Source organism: Dipodomys ordii, unplaced genomic scaffold (genome assembly GCF_000151885.1).
Source record: "Dipodomys ordii isolate 6190 unplaced genomic scaffold, Dord_2.0 Scaffold212, whole genome shotgun sequence".
Taxonomy (NCBI): Eukaryota; Metazoa; Chordata; class Mammalia; order Rodentia; family Heteromyidae; genus Dipodomys; species Dipodomys ordii.
The window spans coordinates 379678-403074 of NW_012267428.1; the positions used below are offsets into that span (position 1 = coordinate 379678).

The 23397-nt window shown below is 40.1% G+C and overlaps 1 protein-coding gene across 1 annotated transcript in view; it reads left to right on the plus strand.

Annotated features, from left to right (window-relative positions):
* Positions 1 to 23397, plus strand: part of Dnah6 (dynein, axonemal, heavy chain 6) — a 195288-nt gene that overhangs the window by 72249 nt on the left and 99642 nt on the right. The window contains exons 20-30 of the mRNA XM_013035434.1: positions 377 to 473; positions 3228 to 3447; positions 4952 to 5116; positions 5203 to 5316; positions 7485 to 7610; positions 7707 to 7862; positions 8437 to 8598; positions 12283 to 12420; positions 15579 to 15746; positions 19422 to 19570; positions 20839 to 20946. Of these exons, the coding sequence (XP_012890888.1) occupies positions 377 to 473; positions 3228 to 3447; positions 4952 to 5116; positions 5203 to 5316; positions 7485 to 7610; positions 7707 to 7862; positions 8437 to 8598; positions 12283 to 12420; positions 15579 to 15746; positions 19422 to 19570; positions 20839 to 20946 (1603 nt within the window). The remainder of the gene's footprint in view (positions 1 to 376; positions 474 to 3227; positions 3448 to 4951; positions 5117 to 5202; positions 5317 to 7484; positions 7611 to 7706; positions 7863 to 8436; positions 8599 to 12282; positions 12421 to 15578; positions 15747 to 19421; positions 19571 to 20838; positions 20947 to 23397) is intronic.

The following is a 23397-nucleotide window of genomic DNA, read 5'->3' on the forward strand; positions in this document are numbered from 1 at the left end:
GGTTTATTGGAGATAAGAGTCTCATGGACTTTCCTGCCTGGGCTGGCTTTGAACCGTGATCCTCAGATCTCAGCCTCTTGAGTAGCTAGGATTACAGGTGTGAGCCACCAGCACCCGGCCACACTGGCTTTTATTTGTGAAGTTCCAGTCCCCTAACAATGGCAGATGCCAGCTAAAAATATTTCAAGTGAAATACATAGAAATATTAAAATGAATGTTATTAAAAGTAATAAGGTTCTTAGGTTATTATTAACCCAACTGTCCATCAAATCAAACTAAAGATTTTTATAATAAGATAGTATATTCTACTTTTCCTTTAAATTGCTTTCTCTATTTGAATATAACTTTACCAATATTATTTTTTCCCACTGAGCAGGTCTTCTTGAGACTTTTCAGAACAACAATGCATTACTTGACCAAATTCAGAAGTGTCTAGAAGCATATTTAGAATCAAAGAGAGTTATCTTTCCAAGGTAAGTTTGTAAAACACTGATATCTCTTTAGTAATTGACTGTTATGGTTATAACCTCAAAATATCAGAAAATCAGAGAGAGAGAGAGAAAAGAGAGATCTATGATAATGAAACTTTAGCCAATATATTGATTGGGAAGTGTTAAGTCTCAAGAATAAATCTACAATACTTGGTAAAGATTTGAGTGGGTTAAATATTCACAGCGCTGAAAGGATTGTTGATTATAGCACTGGTCTACCATTGGATAGATGAGCATGTGTACACATGTCTATTGGATAGATGAGCATGTGTATACATGTCTATATTATGTGTCCACATATGTGAAAAATTAGCTTGGGTGTCCTGGGAAATTACCCTTAAGTTGATCAGCAGGAAATAAGAAATTGTCACAGTAGTAGAAGGGAAAAAATGTGGACCATTCAAAGAAAATCTGGAAGCACCAGCAGAAATATCTGAATTGTGGTCAGTCTCAGCTCCTTACCACACAAAAGGGATGAAGGTCAGGAAGATCTGACAGCCAAAGAAGAAACACTGCCTTCTCAATACATCCATGCTATACATACTTAAGGTCCAGGAGGTGAGGGTGAAATAGTGGCTTCTGCTTCTCAGTCTCAGAAGCACATTTCATGAGAAGAATCTAATCTAAAACTTAGCTGAAAACTTAGCTGAATGATTTTCTTTTGGGTGGGGGGAAGGAGAAGGGTCCGGTCGTGGGGCCTGAACTCTGGGCCTAGGCGCTGTCCCTCAGCTCTTCAGCTCAAGGCTAGCACTCTACCACTTGAGCCACAGCGCCACTTCCGGCTTTTTTTTCTGCTTATGTGATGCTGAGGAATCGAACCCAGGGCTTCATGCATGCAAGGCAAGCACTCTACCACTGAGCCACCTCCCAAGCCCCAGCTGAATGATTTTCTAAGGAAAGTCATTCAAGCTCTTCCTTATTGCAACCAGCAACCCAGGACATTTACTAAACGCTGCTTTATGCACTTAATCCTCCAAAAAGTAAGAAAGATAGGGAGGGTGGCAGCAGTAAGAAAAGGTCTCTTACTGAATAGGGAAAAAATGTGCACAAACCACTGTCTTATATCTCAATATTTAATTATTCCTACTACCTTGAAGCTCCCACTTTTCCTTTGAACCACAAAGTCAACTGGAATTAGCAAGTCAAATTCCACTGGAAAGCTTAAACACAGTACTGAAACTATATTACAGAAAAGCTGGCACAGCTGGGCACTAGTGGTTCACACCTAGCTACTCGGGAGGCTGAGATCTGAGAATCACAGTTCAAAGCTAGCCCAAACAGGAAAGTCTGGGAACTCTTACCTCCAATTAACTGCCAAAAGAAGTCACAAGTGGAGCTGTGGCTCAAGTAATAGAGTACTAGCCTTGAGTAAAAGAAACTCAGAGACAGTGCCCAGATCTAAGTTCAAGCAAACCTGGCATTTAGATATTTTAGTTACCTAGAGTAGGGACCATACACATTTTATAGAAGGCCACACAGCAAATATGTAAAAGCCCTGTCAACCATATAGTCTATTGTATCCGTTCCGTTCCACTATTTTAGAACAAGAGGAGCCATAGACAGCTTATCTACACATCTCTGTGACAATAACTCTTTATTTACAAAACAAGTAGCCACCATTTATCAAAATGAATTACATGAAATTGAGACTGGAGTTTCTTGTTGTTGTTGTATTGTAATTGGTAGTGGTGGTGGTGTTTTTGCTTTGTATTTTTTTGTTTTTAGAGGGGCACTGCAAGGAAGGGAGGAAGAGTTAACAAATGCAATCATGCTATTCAGTATACACTATATGGAAAGTAAACTGTGTCACAGGAAGGAGAAATGGGGGAGAAGGGGGAGAGAGGGGAATGAAGGAAGGTGTGACATTGTCCAAAAAAGTAATGTATTCATTGCCTAACTTATGCGATGGCAACCCCTCTGAATAACACCTTAATAATAACAATAAAATTATATTTTAAAAAACAAGTAGCTAGCCAGATTCAGCTTGTGGACTTTAGTTTGCCAATCCCCTATCTATAACAAAGTGGTGTTCCAGAGTTTCACAAGAGTTCACAAGATTTTTTACCCATCTTTCTGATAACATTGTTGAAATGCATACAAAATGTTTTGTTTCTATGTAAGTATAGCTTTCATAGAGTTGAAAAAAATGTGTTGACAATTTGTATTAGTCAGGCACCAGTGGCTCATGCCTGTTCTGAAGATCATGTTTTGAAGTCAGCCCAGACAGGAAAGATCAATTAAAGCACCAAAAAGCCTATGGCTCAAGTGGGAAGTACTACCCTTAAACAATAAAGCTCAGGGACAGTGCCCAGGTCCTCAGATCTTGAGCTCAAGCCCCAGGACTAGCACCAAAAAAAACAAACAAACAAAAAAGAGAATGTATTGAATACTAGGTATATGTAAGGTACTAGAATAGAATCAGGGGAAATAAGCAATATATCTTTAGGAATAAAGGCAAGTCAGATACTGAAACAAAGCTAATTAAGCAAAAGCTAGCCTTTTTAATAACTTTTATGGAAAAAATTATACTAGCCACTAATTCTAGACGTTTAAACCGCATCATCACTAATCTTCACAGAAAACTTACTTAAGAGACTCACAGTCTCCCCAGAAATCCAAACCAATATAGTCAAAAGTCCAGGAAATCAGTGCATGGGAAGAAATACAACTGTGGAAATCATTTTTTGTCTACCTATGGCTCATCTCCAAGCTCATTAAGGATTCTCTTTAATCTAGATTTTACTTCTTGTCAAATGACGAACTTCTGGAGATTTTGGCCCAGACACGAAATCCCCAGGCTGTGCAGCCACACTTAAGGAAGTGCTTTGACTCCATTTCAAGGCTTGAATTTGCACTCATGCCTCCTACTGAAGGGAAAATTCCTGGCATTGATACAGAACCAGAGAAAATTTATACTAATGATATTCTGGCAATGCTGTCGCCAGAGGGAGAAAGGGTAAGATGCTTTGTCATAATTCCTTATCAGTAAGCTTTGTTATTCTGGTAGGGCTAGAGGTTTATCTGTTCTCTCTCTAAGAATGCCTGGTGTTCTGCTAGCTCAGCCTTTTCAAAGCTCAAAAGAGCCTTGGCCTCAAAATTGTTCCTGGTCTAGTGGGGAAATTGCAAAATAGCTAAAATACTACTATCAAAAGCAATAACAAGACAGTTGTTCTCTCTTCTTGGAACCAGAATGGAGAAAATTGTAGTTGTATTTATCCAACCCTCCACAGGAGATGCTGTAGTGGGTGACTGAGAGCACCAGTTCTCTTCCAGGCTTTCTGGATCCAAGACTCATCCTTTAATGTCTTCTGTAAAATGTGGATCACAATAGAACCTGACTAGTGGGATAATGAGGATCTGTAAAGTAGAGCACTACGGAAGTGGTAGTTACTGCAGTGGCATCTCTAGAGCACTCCACTGCTCTTGGTGAGCATGAATGCATCAGCAAATGTGACTACAACAGAGCACATGCGCGTATGTGCACGCATGTGCATGTGTGTGCACATGTGTGCGTGCGCGCACACACACACACTTAATCAGCCAATAAAGATGAGAAGTATCTCTGTGTGACCATGAGAGGGTAGAACATTCCAGAACTGCACAGGGAAATGCCAAGGATTTGAGCCCAATTCAAGCACAGTGATGGGAGTCTTGGGAACCTATAAATATTTTTTTGTCCCAGATCGGTCCTCTTGCTAAAGAATCTGCTCATCAATAGTGCAAAACAGAAAGGGAGGATTTGGGACCGAATCTTGGCAAAATGTGAAACTTCGAGTATAAAAGAACGGATGACAGAGTGGCAAACAAACAGGACAGTCATATTCTTGGAAGTAGTTGTGGTGACATGGGTAACGTTAATGAGAAAAATCTTTAGTGGTATGGTCGGGGGTAAAACTCAGATAATAGCATGTATGCCAAAGAAAATATCTGAAGAACATCATGTGGCACATGAAGACTCCCCTGTCTAGGAACTGGCTCAGGAGGAGGAAGCAGAGAAATAAAGCAGTGAGGAAGGAAGTGGGGAGTGGGGAATGAGGAGCAGGACTAGGGTAGCAATCACAAGTTTCAGCTTTCTGTGTTTGTGTAACCCATGGTTCTGCTACAGAAATAGAAAAGATGGCTCCCATCTGTAATCCTAGCTACTCCTGAGAGCTGAGGATTGTGGTTTGAAGCCAACCTAGGCAGAAAAGTCCCAATGAGACTCTTATCTCCAATTAACTACTCAAAAATAAATAAATAAATAAACTGGAAGTGGTGCTGTGGCTCAAAGTGGTAGAGTGCTAGCCTTGAGCAAAAGCACTCAAAGACAGCTCCCAGGCCCCGAGTTCAAGCCTACAACCAACTAGAGAGAGACAGACAAACAGAGAGTGACAGAGACAGAGAGAGAGACAGAGAAAGAGAAGATGCCCAGGTTACAAGTTCCACTGAACTGTTTTATCATTGTCCTAATTACCTTCTAGGTTAGCTTGGGCAAAGGCCTCAAGGCCCGAGGCAACGTGGAGGAATGGCTGGGTAAAGTAGAAGAAGCCATGTTCTCATCTCTGCGCCGCCTGTGCAAGGCTGCCATGGCTGACTATCAGGGGAAACCGAGGACAGAATGGGTGATCTCTGGCCATGCTTCTCAAGTAACACATTTGTTAGATGTCTGTCTCTGGATCCTTTGTGTTTTGGTGAGATGACTCCCACACATAAAGCATATGTTTTATCGTAGGTCATCTTGACCGTTTCTCAAATCATGTGGTGCCGTGATTTGACAGAGTGTCTACAAACAGAAGAGAAGAGTCATTTAGAGGCCCTGGAAGTTTTTGAAAAAGTAAATTTTGAGGTGAGATTTAACAGTGATATGGAGCATATTGCTGTAACAGATGGTCTTGGTGGCTTTTACTACCACTGCAAATGCAAATGCACCTGATTGCAAAATTTCCAATGGCCTCATGTGACTTTCAAAGCACTTCTGGATCCTCACTGAAACCAGGTTGTTCATTGTTATTTAAGGACACTAAATCCTTGGTGTTTATTTAAAGTTTACATGAGTACTCATTAAAACAACGGAAAAAAAAACAACTCAAGAAGAAAGCATCAGTGTTACAATGGTTTGCAACTGTTAGGTACTAAATGTATGTACTAGGGTCAGCATACCTCTCACAGAAGTTTATGTATTTTTATTGGCACATATTAACTTGACATAATAAGGGCTTTCATCACATTTCCACACATGCATATAATGCATTTTGTTCATAGTTATCCTTTCCCTCATTATTCTTTTTTATGTGTATGTGCCATTTCTGGGGCTTGAATTCAGGACCTGGGTGCTGTCTCTGAACTTTTTTGCTCAAAGGTGGTACCCTATCACTTGAACTACAGCTCCATGTCAGCTTTTTGGTGATTAATTGGAGATAAAAAGAGTCTCATGGACTTTCTTGCTCAGGCTGGACCTTTGGACCTTGAGCCTCAGATCTCATCCTCCTGAGTAGCTAGGATTACAGGTATGAGGCACCAGTGCCTGGCCCCTATTACACTTTTATCCTCCCCCCTACACACACACACACACACACACACACACACACACACACACACACCTTTTTCCCCTTTTCCCTTCCCCTTCCTCCTTCCTAACAGTCCCCCTTTTACTTTCATAGCCTTGATTCTTTTGTTTTGCTTTGCTTTACCTTAGTTTCCACAAAAGAAAAAGTGATGTTTGTCTTTGTGGAACTCGCTTATATATATATAAAAAAAGTTTATGTGGTGTGTGTGTGTGTGTGAGTGTATGTGTCTGTGTGTGAATGCACACCTATTTACCAGCACTAGAGTTAGAACGTGGTGCTTTCTGCTTTCTAGGCAGGCACTCTACCACTTGAGCCATGTCCCAAACTCTCTTGTGGTTTATTTTTCCCAATAGAATTTTACATTATGTCCAGGCAGACCTGGACTGAGATCCTCCTGTTTATACTTCCTATGTAGCTGAGATTAACAGTCATATGCCACAATGACCAGGTTTTTTATTAAAGAAGGAGATCCTAACATTTTTGCCCAGGCTAATCTCAAACTGTAATCCTTCCCATCTCTGCCTCCCTAGCAGCTAGAATTGGAAGGATGAACCCCTGTACCCAGCTTGATGTTTTAAAGAGAAGTTTAAGCTCACAATAAGTCCTGAGCCCCAGAAGACAGAAATAACTTCCCAAAGAAAGTTGTACTGACCTCTCCATAGTAGCTGCTTCAGCTGAGATTGGTCTGAGTGACAATCCATCAGAGGTCCTCAACCCTCAGAGGCACCCCTTCCCTTTGATAAAGATTTAACAATTAAATGGAAAGCAAGAGCTTTACAAATAGTTGTACTTATTTAATTAGTCATTGTCCTGATTAAAATGCTCAGGTTTTCTGATTACCAGTGGAAAAACTACCCCCTAGAAGTGAAAAGCATCACCTTCTATTACATTTAATTTTCAAACAGATATTCCTCTAGAGACAGCATATGTGGCGATTGAGAATGTGAACTTTCCTGGGCCAAACACCAGTGGTTCGTGCCTGTGGTCCTAACTACTGACCAGGCTAAAACCTGAGAATTATGGTTTGAAGCTAGCTCAGGCAGTCCATGAGTCTCATCTCCAATTAACCAAGAAAAAGCCACAAGTAAAGCTGTGGCTCAAGTGGTAGAGCTAGCCTTGAGCTAAAAAAAAATTGCTCAGGGACAGTGTGGAGTCCCCAGGACAGGCAAACAAAGGTCTACTGGAGCCTCTTTCCTACCTTATAACTCTGTGACTGCCAGCAAGTTATTTACCACTCTGTCAGTCTCCTCAAAGGTAAGAATAAGACAGTAAATATTTCACAGAAATCCAATGGGAATTAGTGGAAGCATTACTTTGTTACAGAATTATAAATTCTTAGATGGTTTTTAGGAGATAGGTGCTCTAAATTTAATGGTAAAAATATGAGTAAACAAGCTAATGTGGAAAAAAATCATGGACAGGGTTTTTTTTTTGTTTGTAATTATAGAGATTAAATGCCCTCGCTGCACTAGTTCGAGGCAGTCTTCCTAAAATCCACAGAAACATTATAACTGCATTGATTACCATTGATGTGCACGCAAGAGATATAGTCACTGAACTTGTGCAAGCCAAGGTAAACATTTGACTGAGGTCAATTCACATACTTACTTCTGAAATATGTGTGTCCTCTACGCTCACATCTGAGATTATGCTTATCACTTTTGTGTAGGTAGACACAGTCAACTCCTTTGACTGGCAGAGGCAACTGCGCTATTACTGGGATGTCGACCTGGATAATTGCGTAGCTAGAATGGCACTTTCTCAGTACACTTACGGCTATGAATATTTGGGAGCCTGTCCAAGATTAGTTATTACTCCTCTCACGGTAAGTGACTGACTTGTATAAGTTATCACAAGTGTTTTTCACTCCCCAGTCCTGGGATTTGAACTCAGGGACTCATTTGCCTACCACTTGAGCCATACCCCCAGACCTTTTTTTCAGGTGAAGTCTTGCTTTCTTTTGTTGGGCCAATTTCCTACCTGTGTCTCCCCAGTAGCTGGGACCACAGGCATGCACCACCATGCCCAGCTTAGTTTTTGAGATTAGCTCTTATTAATTTTTTTTTCCTAGGCTGTTTCTCCAACCACAATCCTCCTATCAAAGCCTCCCAGGTAGCTGGGATTACAGGCATGAGCCACCATACCTGGCAATATGAGTAATGTTTTTAACCAGCATAATTTTTTTTATCTAGCATAAACTTTTGAAAAGAATTGATGTACTACAACTTTGTAAAACCAAGATTTGCATTATTTAGCTATATACAGATCTTTGAGTATGTTTCAGTGGCTATAAAATGTTTCATGGGAATAGTGACCCTCTTCCTAAAGAAAGAAAATGACTTAGGAATTTGTATCCAAAGTCAATTCCTTTAATAATGACAATTTATTGACTTCTTTAGGATCGCTGCTATCTTTGCCTCATGGGGGCTCTGCAGCTTGACCTAGGGGGTGCACCAGCTGGTCCTGCTGGCACTGGGAAAACAGAGACCACCAAAGACCTAGCAAAAGCTCTTGCTATCCAGTGTGTGGTCTTTAATTGTTCCGATGGCTTGGACTACAAGGTACAGTTCATCCGTCTAAATACTAATTTCAGGTGTTTCATGTGGTTCTCTCCGTTTTCAACAAGATATAACAAAACAAGGAGAGAATGGGGTGATGGAAAACAAGGGGAAAGACCTGGATCAAGGAATGGTTAGAGTAAACAGAACCAGAGGAGCGAATGCATTGTGAGCTGGGTAGCCCAAGAGAAAACTGAGGCCAGGGGAGGTGTTACCAAATGGTAGAAAATTTAAATATCTATGTGTCCGTACATGGAAAGAAATGAGATAAAATATAAGAAGATATCAGTAAAACCAAGGAACAAGAAATAAGCTTACAAGAGAAGATGGGAAATGAAGACTTGTGTCTTGACAGCAATATGTATGCGATACAGCATAGTGATAAGGTTCTCGAGCTTTTGGGTCATGGAGCCTTCCACACTCTGCATGTGTGCAAGTGTGCCCGTGCCTGTGCCAGCACTGGTGCTTGTACACAAACTTGTACTCTTCCTTGGCTTTTATGCCCAAAACTGACACTCTACCATTTGAGCCACACCTTCACTTTCAGCTTTTGGGTGGTTAGCTGCAGATAAGAGTCTCTCAGATTTGTCAGTGTAGGCTGGCTTGGAGCTATGATCTCCAGATCTCAGACTCCTGAATACTTAGATTACAGGCATGAGCTACTGGCACTTGCTCTTACATTCTTACAGATTACATCTGCTGATAATCACCATGTTAGAAATAAAAGTGGGTTATTTATATAATTTTTGTTTTAAAATATTAACAAGCCCATTCCATGTGAACAAAAACATATTTTGTGTAACACAGCTTCCTAAACAAAACAAATTAATTAGCATCATTTTTTTTACTTTTTAAAATCTCTGATGTTTGACCTGCTAGAAAACAGCCAGATTCTCATATTTGCTGCCACATTCAGTCTATTTGCAATATGTTGTTTTGGTTGAAGTATTTCAAGAAAACTAGCTTCAAACAGCTGTGTGCTCTATTAAGAAAGGAATATTAGAGAATGAGGAGACAGATGACACTGTACAAAAGGAAATTATATTCATTACCTGACTCACATCAATGTAACCCCTCTGTATATCACTTTGACCTCAAGACTCCTCTAAAAACTTCTCTGAAGAGGAAAGAAGGATGGCCAATAGACACATGAAGAAATGCTCAACCTCCCTAGTCATAAAAGAAATGCAAATCAAAACAACATTGAGATACCACCTCACTCCAGTTAGGATGGCTACTTATTAGAATGGCTGATTATTTTTGTTTCTTTGTATGTTCCTCCCCCATGGTATAACCCCTGTTTTCACTGTATTTGACGTTGGGGCCCTGAATAGACACTTCTCTAATTCAGGGAGGGGGAGGGAAAAAACAAAATGCTTAAGTAAGGATACAGGATAACCCATTGTAACAATGAGATGTATAAAACACTATGCTGAAAAAAAATCTTTACAACTTCTGTGGCAGGCGTGGGCATAGTTGTGGAAGTGGGAGGGAAGGGATGGTAGGGGGGAAACAAAGGAGGAGGCAACAATGTTCAATAGGAAATGTACTCATTACCTTGCTCATGTAACTGCAACCCCTCTGTACAGCATTTTTATAATAAAAAATGTACAAAATAAAAAAAAGACTCCTCTAAACGTACTTTTAAACTTTCACTGATGCTTATTTATTTTTAGTTCTTTTGGTGATTGCTATTAAAATGGCAAAAACATAAATTTATTTCTATGTTTTTCCATATTAACTTTGGACACTTTCCAGAACCTTTAAATAAAGACTATACTGACAGCCAAATGTACACATTGTTGTATTGGTACAGTTGTTTGCTTTGCTCTGCCTGAGGGCTGAAAGTAAAAACTGTGCAAACCCTTCACGTGGCACACACAGATTGTTCATGGTAGAATTTATGGAATATTAGACCCATAGAGAAAGATCAACATAACTTCACAAAACCTCAAACTCTCAAATGAAAACATTCTAAGAACTTGCAGTAGTAGACTGGTATTTACTTTGTTTTTCCATTTTCTTTACTTCTTCTAAAAGACAATGTTTGTGTAGCTACGCTGGGCACATGAATCATCTAGAGATCTTTTATTAAATATAAATACATATTCTGGGGAAAGAATGAGAGAAGAGTGACTCTGGTCAAGATGCATTGTAAATATAAATGGACATGTTAATTTTATTGTTATTATTAAGATGTTATAGAGAGGAATTTCTATCATAAGTCAGGTAATCAATACATTTCTTTTTGGAAAATGTCACCAGGACATGTTCAATTTAAACCTCTTTAAAATACATATTCTGATTAAAAATGAAATGCATATTCTGATTTGTAGATCTTGGGTGGGACCTGAAATGTTAGCTTCTTACATTTCAGAAAATCTACGATGAAATAATGTACTATCTGAACTTTCCTTTAGCAACAGTAAAAATTGCTGGAAAGTATTGAAAATGGCAGAATGATGGTAATCTTCTACCTCTTATACAAAGTAAAAATGTTCCAAAACAAAATGGTAGAAATAACTCTAAACATTGTTCCCAATGATGACCCAACCGCTAAACACTTGGTCTCTTGAACAAAGGGGAGGAGGAGTCCCTGATGGCCATCCACTGAAAGATTAACCTGGCTTAATCCCACTGTTTGCTTGTCTAGCTGAACATAATTTCACCAACTACCAACATTACATTAGGCCCCTATACATCCACTGAGCAGCAAAACCAAAAAAAAAAAAAATGCCATAATCATGTCTAAACCACAAACATAAAACAACTCTATCCAAACCACAAAAATATGACTCAACAGCCCTCTCTTCTGGCTACATCAAGTAACTGCTGCATCTTTACCTGTGACAGCTTCTGGTAGGCTGTTCTTAAGCATTCTGGGTAGGTATTTTTATTATATACATCACAGAATTTCCCCTATTTTCTACCAGCACCTCACTCCGAATTTGAATTAACTTATGTTCTCCAAAAAGATACTCAGATCCTAATACCCAGTACCTGAAGGACTATCTGATTGGTGAACAGAATGATTACAGATGTCATTGATTTAGGATGAACTAATACTGGAATTAGATGTCCAAAGTCTTTCCTCACTCAGATAGCCACAGTTACTCATTTTTCTTCACCACTAGGATTCTGCCACAGACTAAATCAAGAACCATGACCTTATCCCGTGAAAGGATACCTTCTGCCCAGAAGGCATCCATCGAGAGGATTCTCTAAAGACAATGGAAGTTTCCATTAGTAGAATTCCCCCAAAGTTTCTGTAAAGTACTTGTTTGATTCCTCTGTGCATTGGATTCTTTGAGGATGCATCCAGTTCTTCAGTGGTCAACAGATGTAACAGAAAAGAAAAAACATTGATCAGATTATCATGTTACCTAAAAATAAAAAATTAGATGTGAATCACTTAAAGAGAAGCAAATTTCTATTTCCTCTTGTAAATAGGTGCTTGTTTCTGACATATAATACAGTTAACTATAACAGTCATAGTAATATTGACATCAAGCTATTGCCTGTTTACAAGCCTCTTGTCTCCTTAATATTTCAGCCTAGAATTTAATAGCAAATACTGTACCACTGAGCTACCACCCCAAGACAATAGTTTAACTTTTGAAGGAGTTGAACTATGCCATCTAAAATTGAATGTTTTTTGTCTTGTTGTTGTTGCTTGCTTGCTTTCAGATGATGGGGCGCTTCTTCAGCGGCTTGGCACAGTCCGGGGCCTGGTGCTGCTTTGATGAATTTAATCGAATTGACATAGAAGTTTTGTCAGTTATTGCCCAGCAACTTATCACCATCAGGAATGCCAAAGCTGCAAAGGTAAAACATTGAGGTAGCTTTTCTCCAATTGGTAATGAATCCAGATCATTGCATTTTAGGAAGGACAGTGCTAACTTTAGACAGGCATTTTTAGTATAATTAATGAAAGCTGTAGCAACAGGACTTACTTGAAAAAATTAATTCCTCATCCAAGAGGATGCCCTATGCTGGGACATAGGGATACTAAGATTGTGTGACACATTCCCTGACCTTTGTTCTTCATGCCACCTCTCTGGCACGCATGCGCGCACGCGCGCGCGCACGCACACACACACACACACACACACACTGTTCCTCTGACCTCCACACTCTGTTTTCCTCCTCACATTTCTTCTTCTTGCCTTTGACATTTACTTCCCTGCTCTCTTGCTCTCTCTCTCTCTTTATGCTGTCTTTGCTGGATTCTACCATGCTCATCATGACCTCTAGGTTCAATGTAGTGCTGGTAGAAAAACGAGACAAGTCTGGAGAAACCCAAGGACTCCATCTCTCCATTCCTCAGTAGATGGGGAAATCCAAATGTACATTCTAAAGTCTTCCTGTTGTTTGACATTTGTTTTAGGCCCACAGAAGCAAGCTCCTGAAGAAGGAGTTTTGTATTTGGAAACTGATCGCATCCAAGGATGGGAGCAGTTCCTCTACAACTCTTTGTCAACCTTCTGAGTTAGTCTCCAAAGGGCAGCACTGAGCAGACTGTACAAACCAGAACTGCCGGAGCCCCTGGCAAAAACTGCCCTGAGTCCCCCACTAGTCCCTTCATCCCTTTCACAAGAGCCCTCAAACTTCCTCAGACTCCATGAATGAGATTTATCCTGGCCAAGTAGGGTTTCTGGCCTGAGGCTCCAGCTCAGGGACAGAAGTCATTCTCATTAAAAGTACTCTGATGAAGACTTATTAATTTAAATTGTCACCTCTGCAAAGCAACAAATTACAGAACTAAAAAGAAAGCAAAAATTGGACTTTAATGAGTCCAGTGGTGCTAAATGGCAAAGTCATGGTAACTAACTTCTTTTCATTAGACTTTAATCGTTTAGCAGACCCTTGTGAAGTACCTGACACTTTCCCAAGGTTTTAGGTGATGTGTGACACGTGGCCCCAACTCTACCTTGGCCTTGCCTGTCTTCCTCAGGTATAGTGTAACCTTCATCCAATGGCCCAACTAGAAACCTTGACTTTGCCATTTGCCCCCATTACTATCCCAAATTCAAACTGTCACCAAATTATATTTATTCATAGTTAGTGCCTATTGGTGGGAATGTAAACTTGTCCAATCACTCTGGAAATCAGGATGAAAGTTCCTCAAAAAACTACACATATAGCTCCCCTATGACCCAACAATCCCACTTCTGGGCATTTACCCAAATGATCACAAACAAGGCCACACTAAAGCACGACTATGTTTATCACAGCATTATTCACCATAGCTAAGATATGGAACCAACCCAGATGTCTCTCAGTAGATGAGTGGATTAAGAAAATGTTATACACACACACACACACACACACACACACACACACACACACTGGAATTCCATCAGAACAGCATGCCCCATTTGTTAGGAAATGGAAAGACTTGGAAAAAAATCATATTGTGAAGTAACCCAGTCCCAAAGAAATTTAGGTCCCATGGTTTCCCTTATTTGCAATAATTAGTATACATATAGGATAATCCTATCATATAAGCTGAAAAGTTCAAAATCCATGTACATACGACCATATAAGATGATGCTAAGTGAAATGAACCCCAAGAGATGGGCACAAGAGTGCTGTCTTTATTGTTATTGTTTTAAATATACCATGTGATTTTATTTTATTGTTGTTGTTTCCTTTGTATGTTCTTTCCCCTATGGCACATCCCCTGTTGTCACTGTACTTGATTTTGGTACCCTACATCTTATATATACATTTGTCCAATCTGGGGAGGAGAATGGGAACAACCAAATGCTGAAACAAGGACACAAGATGACCCATTGCAACAAGGATACCTACAGGACAATATATTGGAAACTTTACAACTTCGGGCAGAGGGGAGGGGTGGAGTGGAGAAGAGTATGGGAGATGGGGGAGGGAAGGGATGATGGGACAACAACAAGGGAAGGGGTAACATGACTGACAAGTAATGTACTCATTGCCTTACTCATGTAACTGTAACCTCTCTGTACAGCATCTTTACAATAAAATAAAATACTTAGTACCTCTCATCCGAGTCTCCCAGATTCGGACTCACATTATCTCCCCAGGGACAATTCTTTTCTGCTCTCCCTGTCCTTTGCTTACCCACCTCTCCACTGTTATCTTTTATCCTAATGAGCTCTCTTGTGTTTCCTCCCAATCATGGGACAAAAGTCATTCTTTAGCCGAGTGTTCAAGCCACTTGATGGTCAGGCCGGGAATAGCTATTCTTGCCCCATGGAACTTCATTACTGATGTCATTTCCTGACATGCATTGCTCTTTCTTATTCCTTCTTCTGCCCAGAGAAGCTACCCTTGCGTATCTATCTGAAATGCCTTCCTTCTTTCTTCAGGGCCCAAACAGGCTGCCGGTTTACCCTATTAGGTTTGCACGCACCTCTGTTATAGAATCTTCACCGAAAGTTGCAGTTTCCAGAGCTGGCTACACCCAGCAAGCCTGGAGGCTTCTCTAAGGCTCAAGAGTGAGACCATTTCAAGTTCTGTGCCTCCACAGCTAACCCAGAGGCTCACCTGTAACAGGTGTTCAGCAAGCAGCTGCTGCTGAATGCAAGTGAACAGGATGGTACCAAAAATGCAATAGTGGGGCCTCAACCAACAAAGCCTAAGACCAGATTGGAGTATCGCAAGGGCTACCAGAAATAGAGAGGAGAGGTTTCAGTGGCCACTAAATCTAAGCTAAATGAAGAGTATAAGCAAAAGATAGTGAAGCCTAGATTTCAAGACTGTGTCAGAAAGAGACAAATTGGGCCAGGAAGAGGAAAGGAGGCAGAGAACTGGAAACACTGAGCCCAGCAGATATTGGAAGTAAGGATCGAATCGAGAGAGAAATCTCTCTCTTTTCCAACAACAGAAGGCAGTAGTCTGCTTCAATGCTCCTTGCACAAGTCTTATATTCAAGTAATAATTATATGAAATAATTTATGTATATCCAGAAAGTGTTCACTTAATTTTTTCTCTTTTAACAGCTCTTCAGATTCATGTTTGAGGGACGGGAAATAAAGCTGATTATGACTTGTGCAGCGTTTATCACAATGAATCCTGGATATGCAGGCAGAACTGAATTGCCAGATAATTTGAAAGCCCTGTTTAGACCATTTGCAATGATGGTGCCAAATTATGCTTTGATTGCAGAGGTAAGCCTTATTAAAATGCAAGGTTTAGAGCACAGTTTCTTTTACTTACCATTTATTTCCCTCAAGGTAGAAGTTGTTTTTTCATGAATTCACCCTACAGTGGTTACACATTGTTTGCTTTTCAGTATAGGTACAATTGTTATCATGTAAACTGTTTTACTAAATGTTTGGCTACTTTGTTTTTTAGTGTTACGTACATAATGTTCCAAATGATATCTAGAACATACTCAATATATTGATTTACTGAAATGAATCAATGAGTTTAATTACTTAGTTAAATGGGGGAGGGGTTGTCAATTCATCTCTGAGTTAAGATGTCCAAATTAGTCCTAAAGTACTGTGTTAGTATCACTTCTCTTTGCCCACAATTTTTATTAGATTCAAGAATGTTGGATAGAAACTATGATTATTAGGATGTGGATTTATTTGTAAGTCTGTAGCAACTTAGTCAGAAAACAGTAACCACTAATAGCTTCATCAATACATCTTTCAATTTAAGCTGTCTTTGTTTCTTAGTCCATTTGTGAATAAATTTTACTTGCATTTCTCGAGGTACTTTTTATTGATGTAGAGTTCATACACAAGAAAGTATACAGCTTTGCAGGTTCCTACACACATATATGTCTTTCTGACCACCAACACCTTTGAGCATTCTCAGGATTCCATAAGATCCCTTGTGCTCAGCACTGAATTTCTTTCTTTCTTTCCTTTCTTTCTTTCTTCCTTTATTCCTTTCCTTCATTCTTTCTTCCTTTCTTACTTTTTTTGTTGTTGTTGTTGTTGGTTGTGGGGCCTGGGCACTGTCCCTGAGCTCTTCATCTCAAGGCTTGTGCGCTACCACTTGAGCAACAGTGTCATTTCTGGTTTTCTGGTGGTTAATTGGAGAAAAGAGTCTCATGGGCTCTGTCTGGCTTTGAACTGCCTTCCTCAGATTCAACCTCCTGAGTAGCTAGGATTACAGATGTGAGCCACCTGTGCCTGGCTTAATTTCTTTCTTCTTCTGTTCTCTATTTCTTCTCCTAGTACTGAAGTTTGAACTGAAGTTCTTGTGCTCTCACTTGGCTTTTCTTGATCAAGACTGGTGTTCTGCCACTTGAGCCACACCTCCACTTCCAGCTTTTTGCTTATTAATTAGAGATATGAGTGTTGTAGGCTTTTCTGACCAAGGTGGCTTTGAACTTTGATTTTCAGATCTCAATCTCAAGAATATCTAGAATTACAGATGTGAGCCACCAGGGCCCAAATCAGCATTAGATTTCTTTCTCCCCCACCCCACCCCCTCTCTCTCTCTGTCTGTCTCTCTCTTTCTCTCTCTCCTTTCTCCCCCTTCCTCCTTCTCCTTCTTTCTTTCTTCTTTCTTCCTTCCTTTCTTCCTTTCTTCCTTTCTCTTTTGTTGTGCTGGTCCTGGAGTTTCAACTTGGGGCTGGGCACTGTCCCTGAGCTTTTTTTTGCTCAAGGCTAGTACACTACCACTTGAGCCACAACTCTACTTCTGGATATTTAGTAGTTCATTGGAGATAAAAGTCTCACAGACTTTCCTGGCTACAATCTGAGTTCTCAGATCTGCCTCCTGAATATCTAAGATTTACAGGCATGAACCACCAGCACCTGACTTTAGCATTGAATTTCTTAATAAGATGTAGAACTCGTTTTAGAGGGGAATACCTTAGAAATACAGGTTATTTGTATAGCTAATGAACTCCTTCACTAACATCTAATTCAAAATATCCATCTACATGATGAATATTGACTAAGACTTGAACAGGCCCCATCAACTCCAATCATTAGAAGAATTACAGCATGCAGCACACCTCAGAGATATCCCCGTAGCTTCTCAATGCATAGAGGTGAAGAACTTAAGACAGGTAATATCTTCTCCCTTGATTTTCTCTATGAATAAGCACAATGAATGACTTGCTCATTATCCCAAGCTGGTAGAAAGAAAACTGGGTTTAGAACCAGATCCAACATTTTATTCCTATCTCATGATTTGTCCTGTTATTACATTGTTCAGTACTAGAACTGGACAGATTTTAACATACTAGTCTTTAAGGTATTATTCATATTATTTCTACAAATTGAATACTCAGGGTCTATAATCAGTAAATAGTTTTAAACACCTGTGGTGTTCAATGTAAATTGATAATGATAGAGTAATGAACAAAAGAGACACCTGTAAGAAATCTTTACATTATTCCAACTCCTATTTGTGAAGCTAACAGTATTTGGGGAAGATTATGAATAGAAAGAAAGGTTCACTCCAATGTCCGCTGTCAAAGCACACTAGGCTTCATCAATTAATTGTGTGTGTGTGTGTGTGTGTGTGTGTGTGTGTGTGTGTGTTGGTTGGTTGGTTGGTTGTCCCAGAGCGTTTTTGCTCACGGCTGGCACTCTGCCAATTGAGCTACAGCTACATTTCTGGCTTTCTGGATTTGGGGTGGTTGATGGGAGCTAAGAACCTCACGGACTTTCCTGCCTGGGCTGGCTTCAAATTGTGCTTCTGAGATCTCAGCCTCTTGAATAGCTAGGATTACAAGTGAGAGACACTGGCATCCAGTGTCCCTCAATTCATTTAACCAAGCATGTGGAAACCTCTCAGGAGCAGAGAGACCACATAGCCAGAAGAGAACCTGAAAATCTTTGCACAGTTTCTGTGGACACCTAAGGAACCCAAAGGGAGCAGGAAGCAATCCTGTCCCAGAAGGGTGGGAATTCATGTTAGACTGGAGAAGCCCCATCTTACTTTTGTACTCAGGATTTATAACACCATCCAACCTCCATGGATACAATTTCAAAAGCTATCACTAAGATCACATCTTCACTTAGAGAGAAGGCTGAACCAGTGCCCCGATATTCCTCTGTATAGCACTCCATCTGCCACCTTCCGTGACAGAAAACTCTTTCTCTTAACATCATCAAATCCTGAAGTGTTCTCTCTCCCTCTTTCTCTGTCTGTATGTTTGTCTGTCTGTTTGTCGGTCTGTCTCTCTGTCTCTCTCTCTGTATTGAACTCAAAGATACGCACTTGCACTTGCTTAGAAAGTGCTCTATTACTTGAGCTACACGTTCAGTCCTTTTTTTTGTGCTCTGCTTTTGTTTTTTGCTGTTTTGTTTTGTTTTGTTTTGTTTGGTCATGGGGCTTGAACTCTGGGCCTGGACACTGTCCCTGAGCTCTTCAGCTCAAGGCTAGTGTTATACCACTTGAGCCACAGTGCCACTTCCAGATTTCTTGTGGTTAATTGGAGATAAGTCTCACAGATGTTCCTGCCCAGGCTGTTTTTAAACCCTCATATCTCAGCTTCCTGAGAGATAAGGTGGAATAGGTCTCACTTTTTTCACAAGCCAGCTTGAACTGCAATCCTCCTGTTTTATACTTCTACCTATAACTGGGATTACAGGTACCTAACTACCTGTAGAGCTTTCTTCTGTAGAGATGGGGTCTAATAACTTGTTCTGCTCAAGCTAACCTGGAACCAACCATGATCCTCTTGATCTCCACCTTCCAAGGAGCTAGGATAACAGGTTTGAGCCACCACACATGGTATTACATCTCTTGTGATAGAACAACATGGAAAGGTATGATGCCCAGAGCAGACTCTGAATACACTGGTGTTATGCCAATAAGTTGCCAGCAAAACAAGATAAGAAGCACTTTGTTCTATTGTTTTATTCTAGGTAATTCTATATTCTGAAGGATTTGAATCCAGTAAAGTATTAGCACGAAAGATGACGCAGATGTACAAGCTCTGCAGCGAACAGCTGTCTCAGCAGGATCATTATGACTTTGGCATGAGAGCTGTAAAGTCTGTACTGGTCATGGCTGGGTAAGAAACAAAAGTGATCCACAGTGAAATTCCAAAGCATGTCATCACAGGTATTCAATGCATCAAATGCTCTCAGAGCAAGGCTTGAGCTTAGCTAGTGAACTAAGCGACTGAGCAATGTTAGCTCTTGCCAACATCCATCCTTTGGCACTCCCATGACACCCTTCCTATGACATCCCTCACTGGGACCCCCATCATGGTTGTCCTCAGCCTGAACATGAACCTAAGCAAGCATCAGCTCATTCATTTACCCCAAATGCCCCACCTACATTGGGTTTTAGGATACCAATGCCTTTGCCATTATCAGACAGTTTGATATGCATGCACACTAAAGTGAGTTACATTTGTGCCTAAAAGAAGCCTGGAGACTTCAAAGAAACTTCATTATTCTATAGTCAATTCAGATGTCAGAAACTTCATCTCTGCCTTCACAGTGTGAACCAAGCCTGAGCTGCTATCTAGTTTCTAGCAAAGCATGAATCTTTCCTCATTTCAAGCCTCAACTTCTCTCTGTAACTACTTGGAGTCCCCAGCTTACCCAGAGTCTCTGAGGCAATGTCTTCCTTCCAGTCCTTCCTTTCAAGCCATGACTCACTGATAATATGGACCAATGTCTCTACACCTTCAGGGCTTGTGCAGCTTTACAAGAATCTCCTTCCCTCTCTATTCACTCTGCTCCCTTAACTTCCAAGATTTGATATGTCTCCTTTTTGCGGAATTGCCATTTTTGGTCTAAAGAACTAGGAAGTTCAGAAACCTTGGCTCTTAATAGGACTGCAGCCTCATAGGCAAGACTAAGAGTACACTAAAGTATACATACAGTGTGGCCAAGACAACAATAGGGCTGTGCCCAGCCTTTCCTGGGAAGGAGAAGAGGGGGTACAGTGGCTTCCCAGAGAAGGGAGTAACTGGGCTGGGTTTTGAAAGGTAAATAAGTGTTTGCAAAAGAGCAAGGCAGCACATTCTAGACAAAAAAAGTACTAGAATGGGTGCTGTCACAATACATTCAGAGAGCTGTAGACTCACGTTGAGTAAAGCTTGCCCTTTGGGGAGAGAGGTTGGAAAACTACAATTGTCACCTTCCTCAGGACTATATAGCCAGTTCATGATCTGTGCCTGTGTTATGACGGAGATGGACACTGGGACACAAAAGAAAACAAGTGTCTGCTTCTAGCCAGGACTCAAGCAGAATTCCTGACCCATGGTTTATAAATCACACTCGGTTTTATGTTCTTGCAATGATACATGAACTATTCATTTGAATTTAGATCTTTAAAAAGAGAGAATCCAGACCTAAGCGAAGACGTGGTACTGATAAGAGCTTTGCGAGACTCCAACTTGCCAAAATTTCTAACAGATGATGCCCTTCTGTTCAGGTAAGTTTCTGTGTGTCACAGAACAGAGCATCATATTCACATAGGGTAAACGGGTGCTCTTCGGTCATTTTCATTCTAAAAAGCTGATACATTTCTCATGTTCCTGGAGTTTCCAATTACAGTTTAAGAACTGTCTAGTTCAAATTGAAGATAATAAACTTTCACCATTATTCTAATGACTTTTTGTAAAATATTGATCACCAGCCAGATGCTGGTGGCTCACACCTGTAATCCTAGCTACTCAGGAGGCTGAGATCTGAGGATAGTGGTTCAAAGCCAGCCCAGGCAGGAAAGTCCGCATGAGACTCTTATCTCCAATTAACCACCAGAAAACTGGAAGTGGCACTGTGCCTCAAATGGTAGAGTGCTAGTCTTGAGCTGAAGAGCTCAGGTACAGCGCCCAGGCCCAGAGTTCAAGCCCCATGACCAACCCCCCCCCAAAAATAAATTTAATCACCAGACTGTGTGATATACAAATTCACATTAGAGTACAGGTGTCAAGCCTCAAACATTGCTCCGGGGTGGGGGGGGGCGGGGGGAACACAGACTGAGAGCTTAACATAAATGTTATTGGTTTTATCTACTTCATTATTGTTTAATTTTGTTTTTCCAAGTCATATATGTACATAGAATCAAAAATGAAATCATTTCACAAATAAGTTTCATGGTAAATAATTATTTACCCTTCACCAACCCCCACGTCCCATTTTATCTTGCTATTCCCATCCATACTTCATAGTGCCATGCATCTGCCATTCTTGTGTGTGTGTGTGTGTGTGTGTGTGTGTGTGTGTGTGTGTGTGTATACCAATAACTGAGACTTGAACTCAGGGCCTCTGCTCTACTTCTTGAGCCAAAACTGTAGTTAGGCATTTCACTGGTTAATTGAAGATGAAGTCACTTTACTTTTCTGTCTGGGATGATTTCCAAACACAATTCTTCTTTTTTTTAATAAGTTTTTTATTGTGAAAATACTGTACAGAGGGGTTGTAGTTACATGAGCAAGGTAATGAGTACATTTCTAATCAAGCACTGTTGCCCTCTCCTCTGTTTTTCCCCTTCCATCCCTTCCTTCCCATCTCCACAATTACACTCCCCCCCCCACCGCCTAAATTATAAAGTTCATTTTTTGACATAGCGTCTTGTATATCTCATTGTTGTTGCAATGGGTCCACCTGTATCCCTATTTAAACAATTTGTTTTTTTCCCTTCCCCTCCTCAAATCATACCAACATCAAACACAGATTTATTTTATTGTAAAGATACTGTACAGAGGGGTTACAGTTACATGAGTAAGGTAATGAGTACATTTCCTGTCAAATATTGTTACCCCCTCCAACCACAATTCTTTAGGTCTCAGACTCCTGAGTAGCTATTATTACAGATGTGAACCACTGGTTCCTGCTTTGCTATATCTTCAATACTAAAGGGAAAATAAGAATATGTAATTCATTTTTTCCATTCTACCTGTCCTCACAGAATAGATATATTCTAATACAACTTGAGTGAAATACCCAATTTTTTAGCATTGCAAGGATATAAATATTACCCACTATAGAGCCATGCTATATTAGCTTAGTTTTTATATTTTAATATATGTATATTTACACACATTTTTAACACTTAACATTTCAATTAATTGTACAAAGAAGTCTTGTTGTGGCATTTTTAACATGCATATAATGTACTTTGATAAATTCATACTCTGTTACTCGTTTTCATCCCTATCCCCACTTTCAATTTCTTTTATTTTTTTTTTACCAGTACCAGAACTCATACCCAAGCACACTCCACTTCGTTGCTCAAGCCAGTGCTCTGCTATATGTACCACACTCTAATCCAAGTATTTTTCTGGTAGTTGGAAATGAAGCCTCACAGACTTTTTCTGCCCAGTGAACCTTGATACTCTAAGATTGACCTCCAGGTCTCACTTTCCTGAGTAGCTAGGGTTCCCTGGTGCCTAGCTTTTAAAATGGTTACAAGTTTTATTATTCTATTTTCATTATTTATTCTATTATTTATTTATTTCTTATTATTATTCTATTATTTATTATTATTTATTATTCTATTTTTATTATTCTATTTCTATTTTATTATTCTATTTCTATTTATTCTATATAAAGTACTTTGAACATATTCGTCAACTCAATATTTTTTTCTTCCAGAGTGTTAATGTATCTTAGTACATTTTGATATTTCTAGAAGAGATTCTTGGAAACAACTTTCCTGGGCCACAAGGTTTCCATATTTTTAATTTAAAGTAGACTCTATCATAAAGTTGTCCTCTAAATACATAAAGTATGGGCTGGGAAGGTGTCTCAGTGGTAGAGCGTTTGCCTTGCATGCATGAGGCCCTGGGTTCGATTCCTCAGCACCACATAAGCAAAAAGAAAAAAGCCGGAAGTGGCGCTGTGACTCAAGGGTAGAGCACTAGCCTTGAGCTGAAGAACT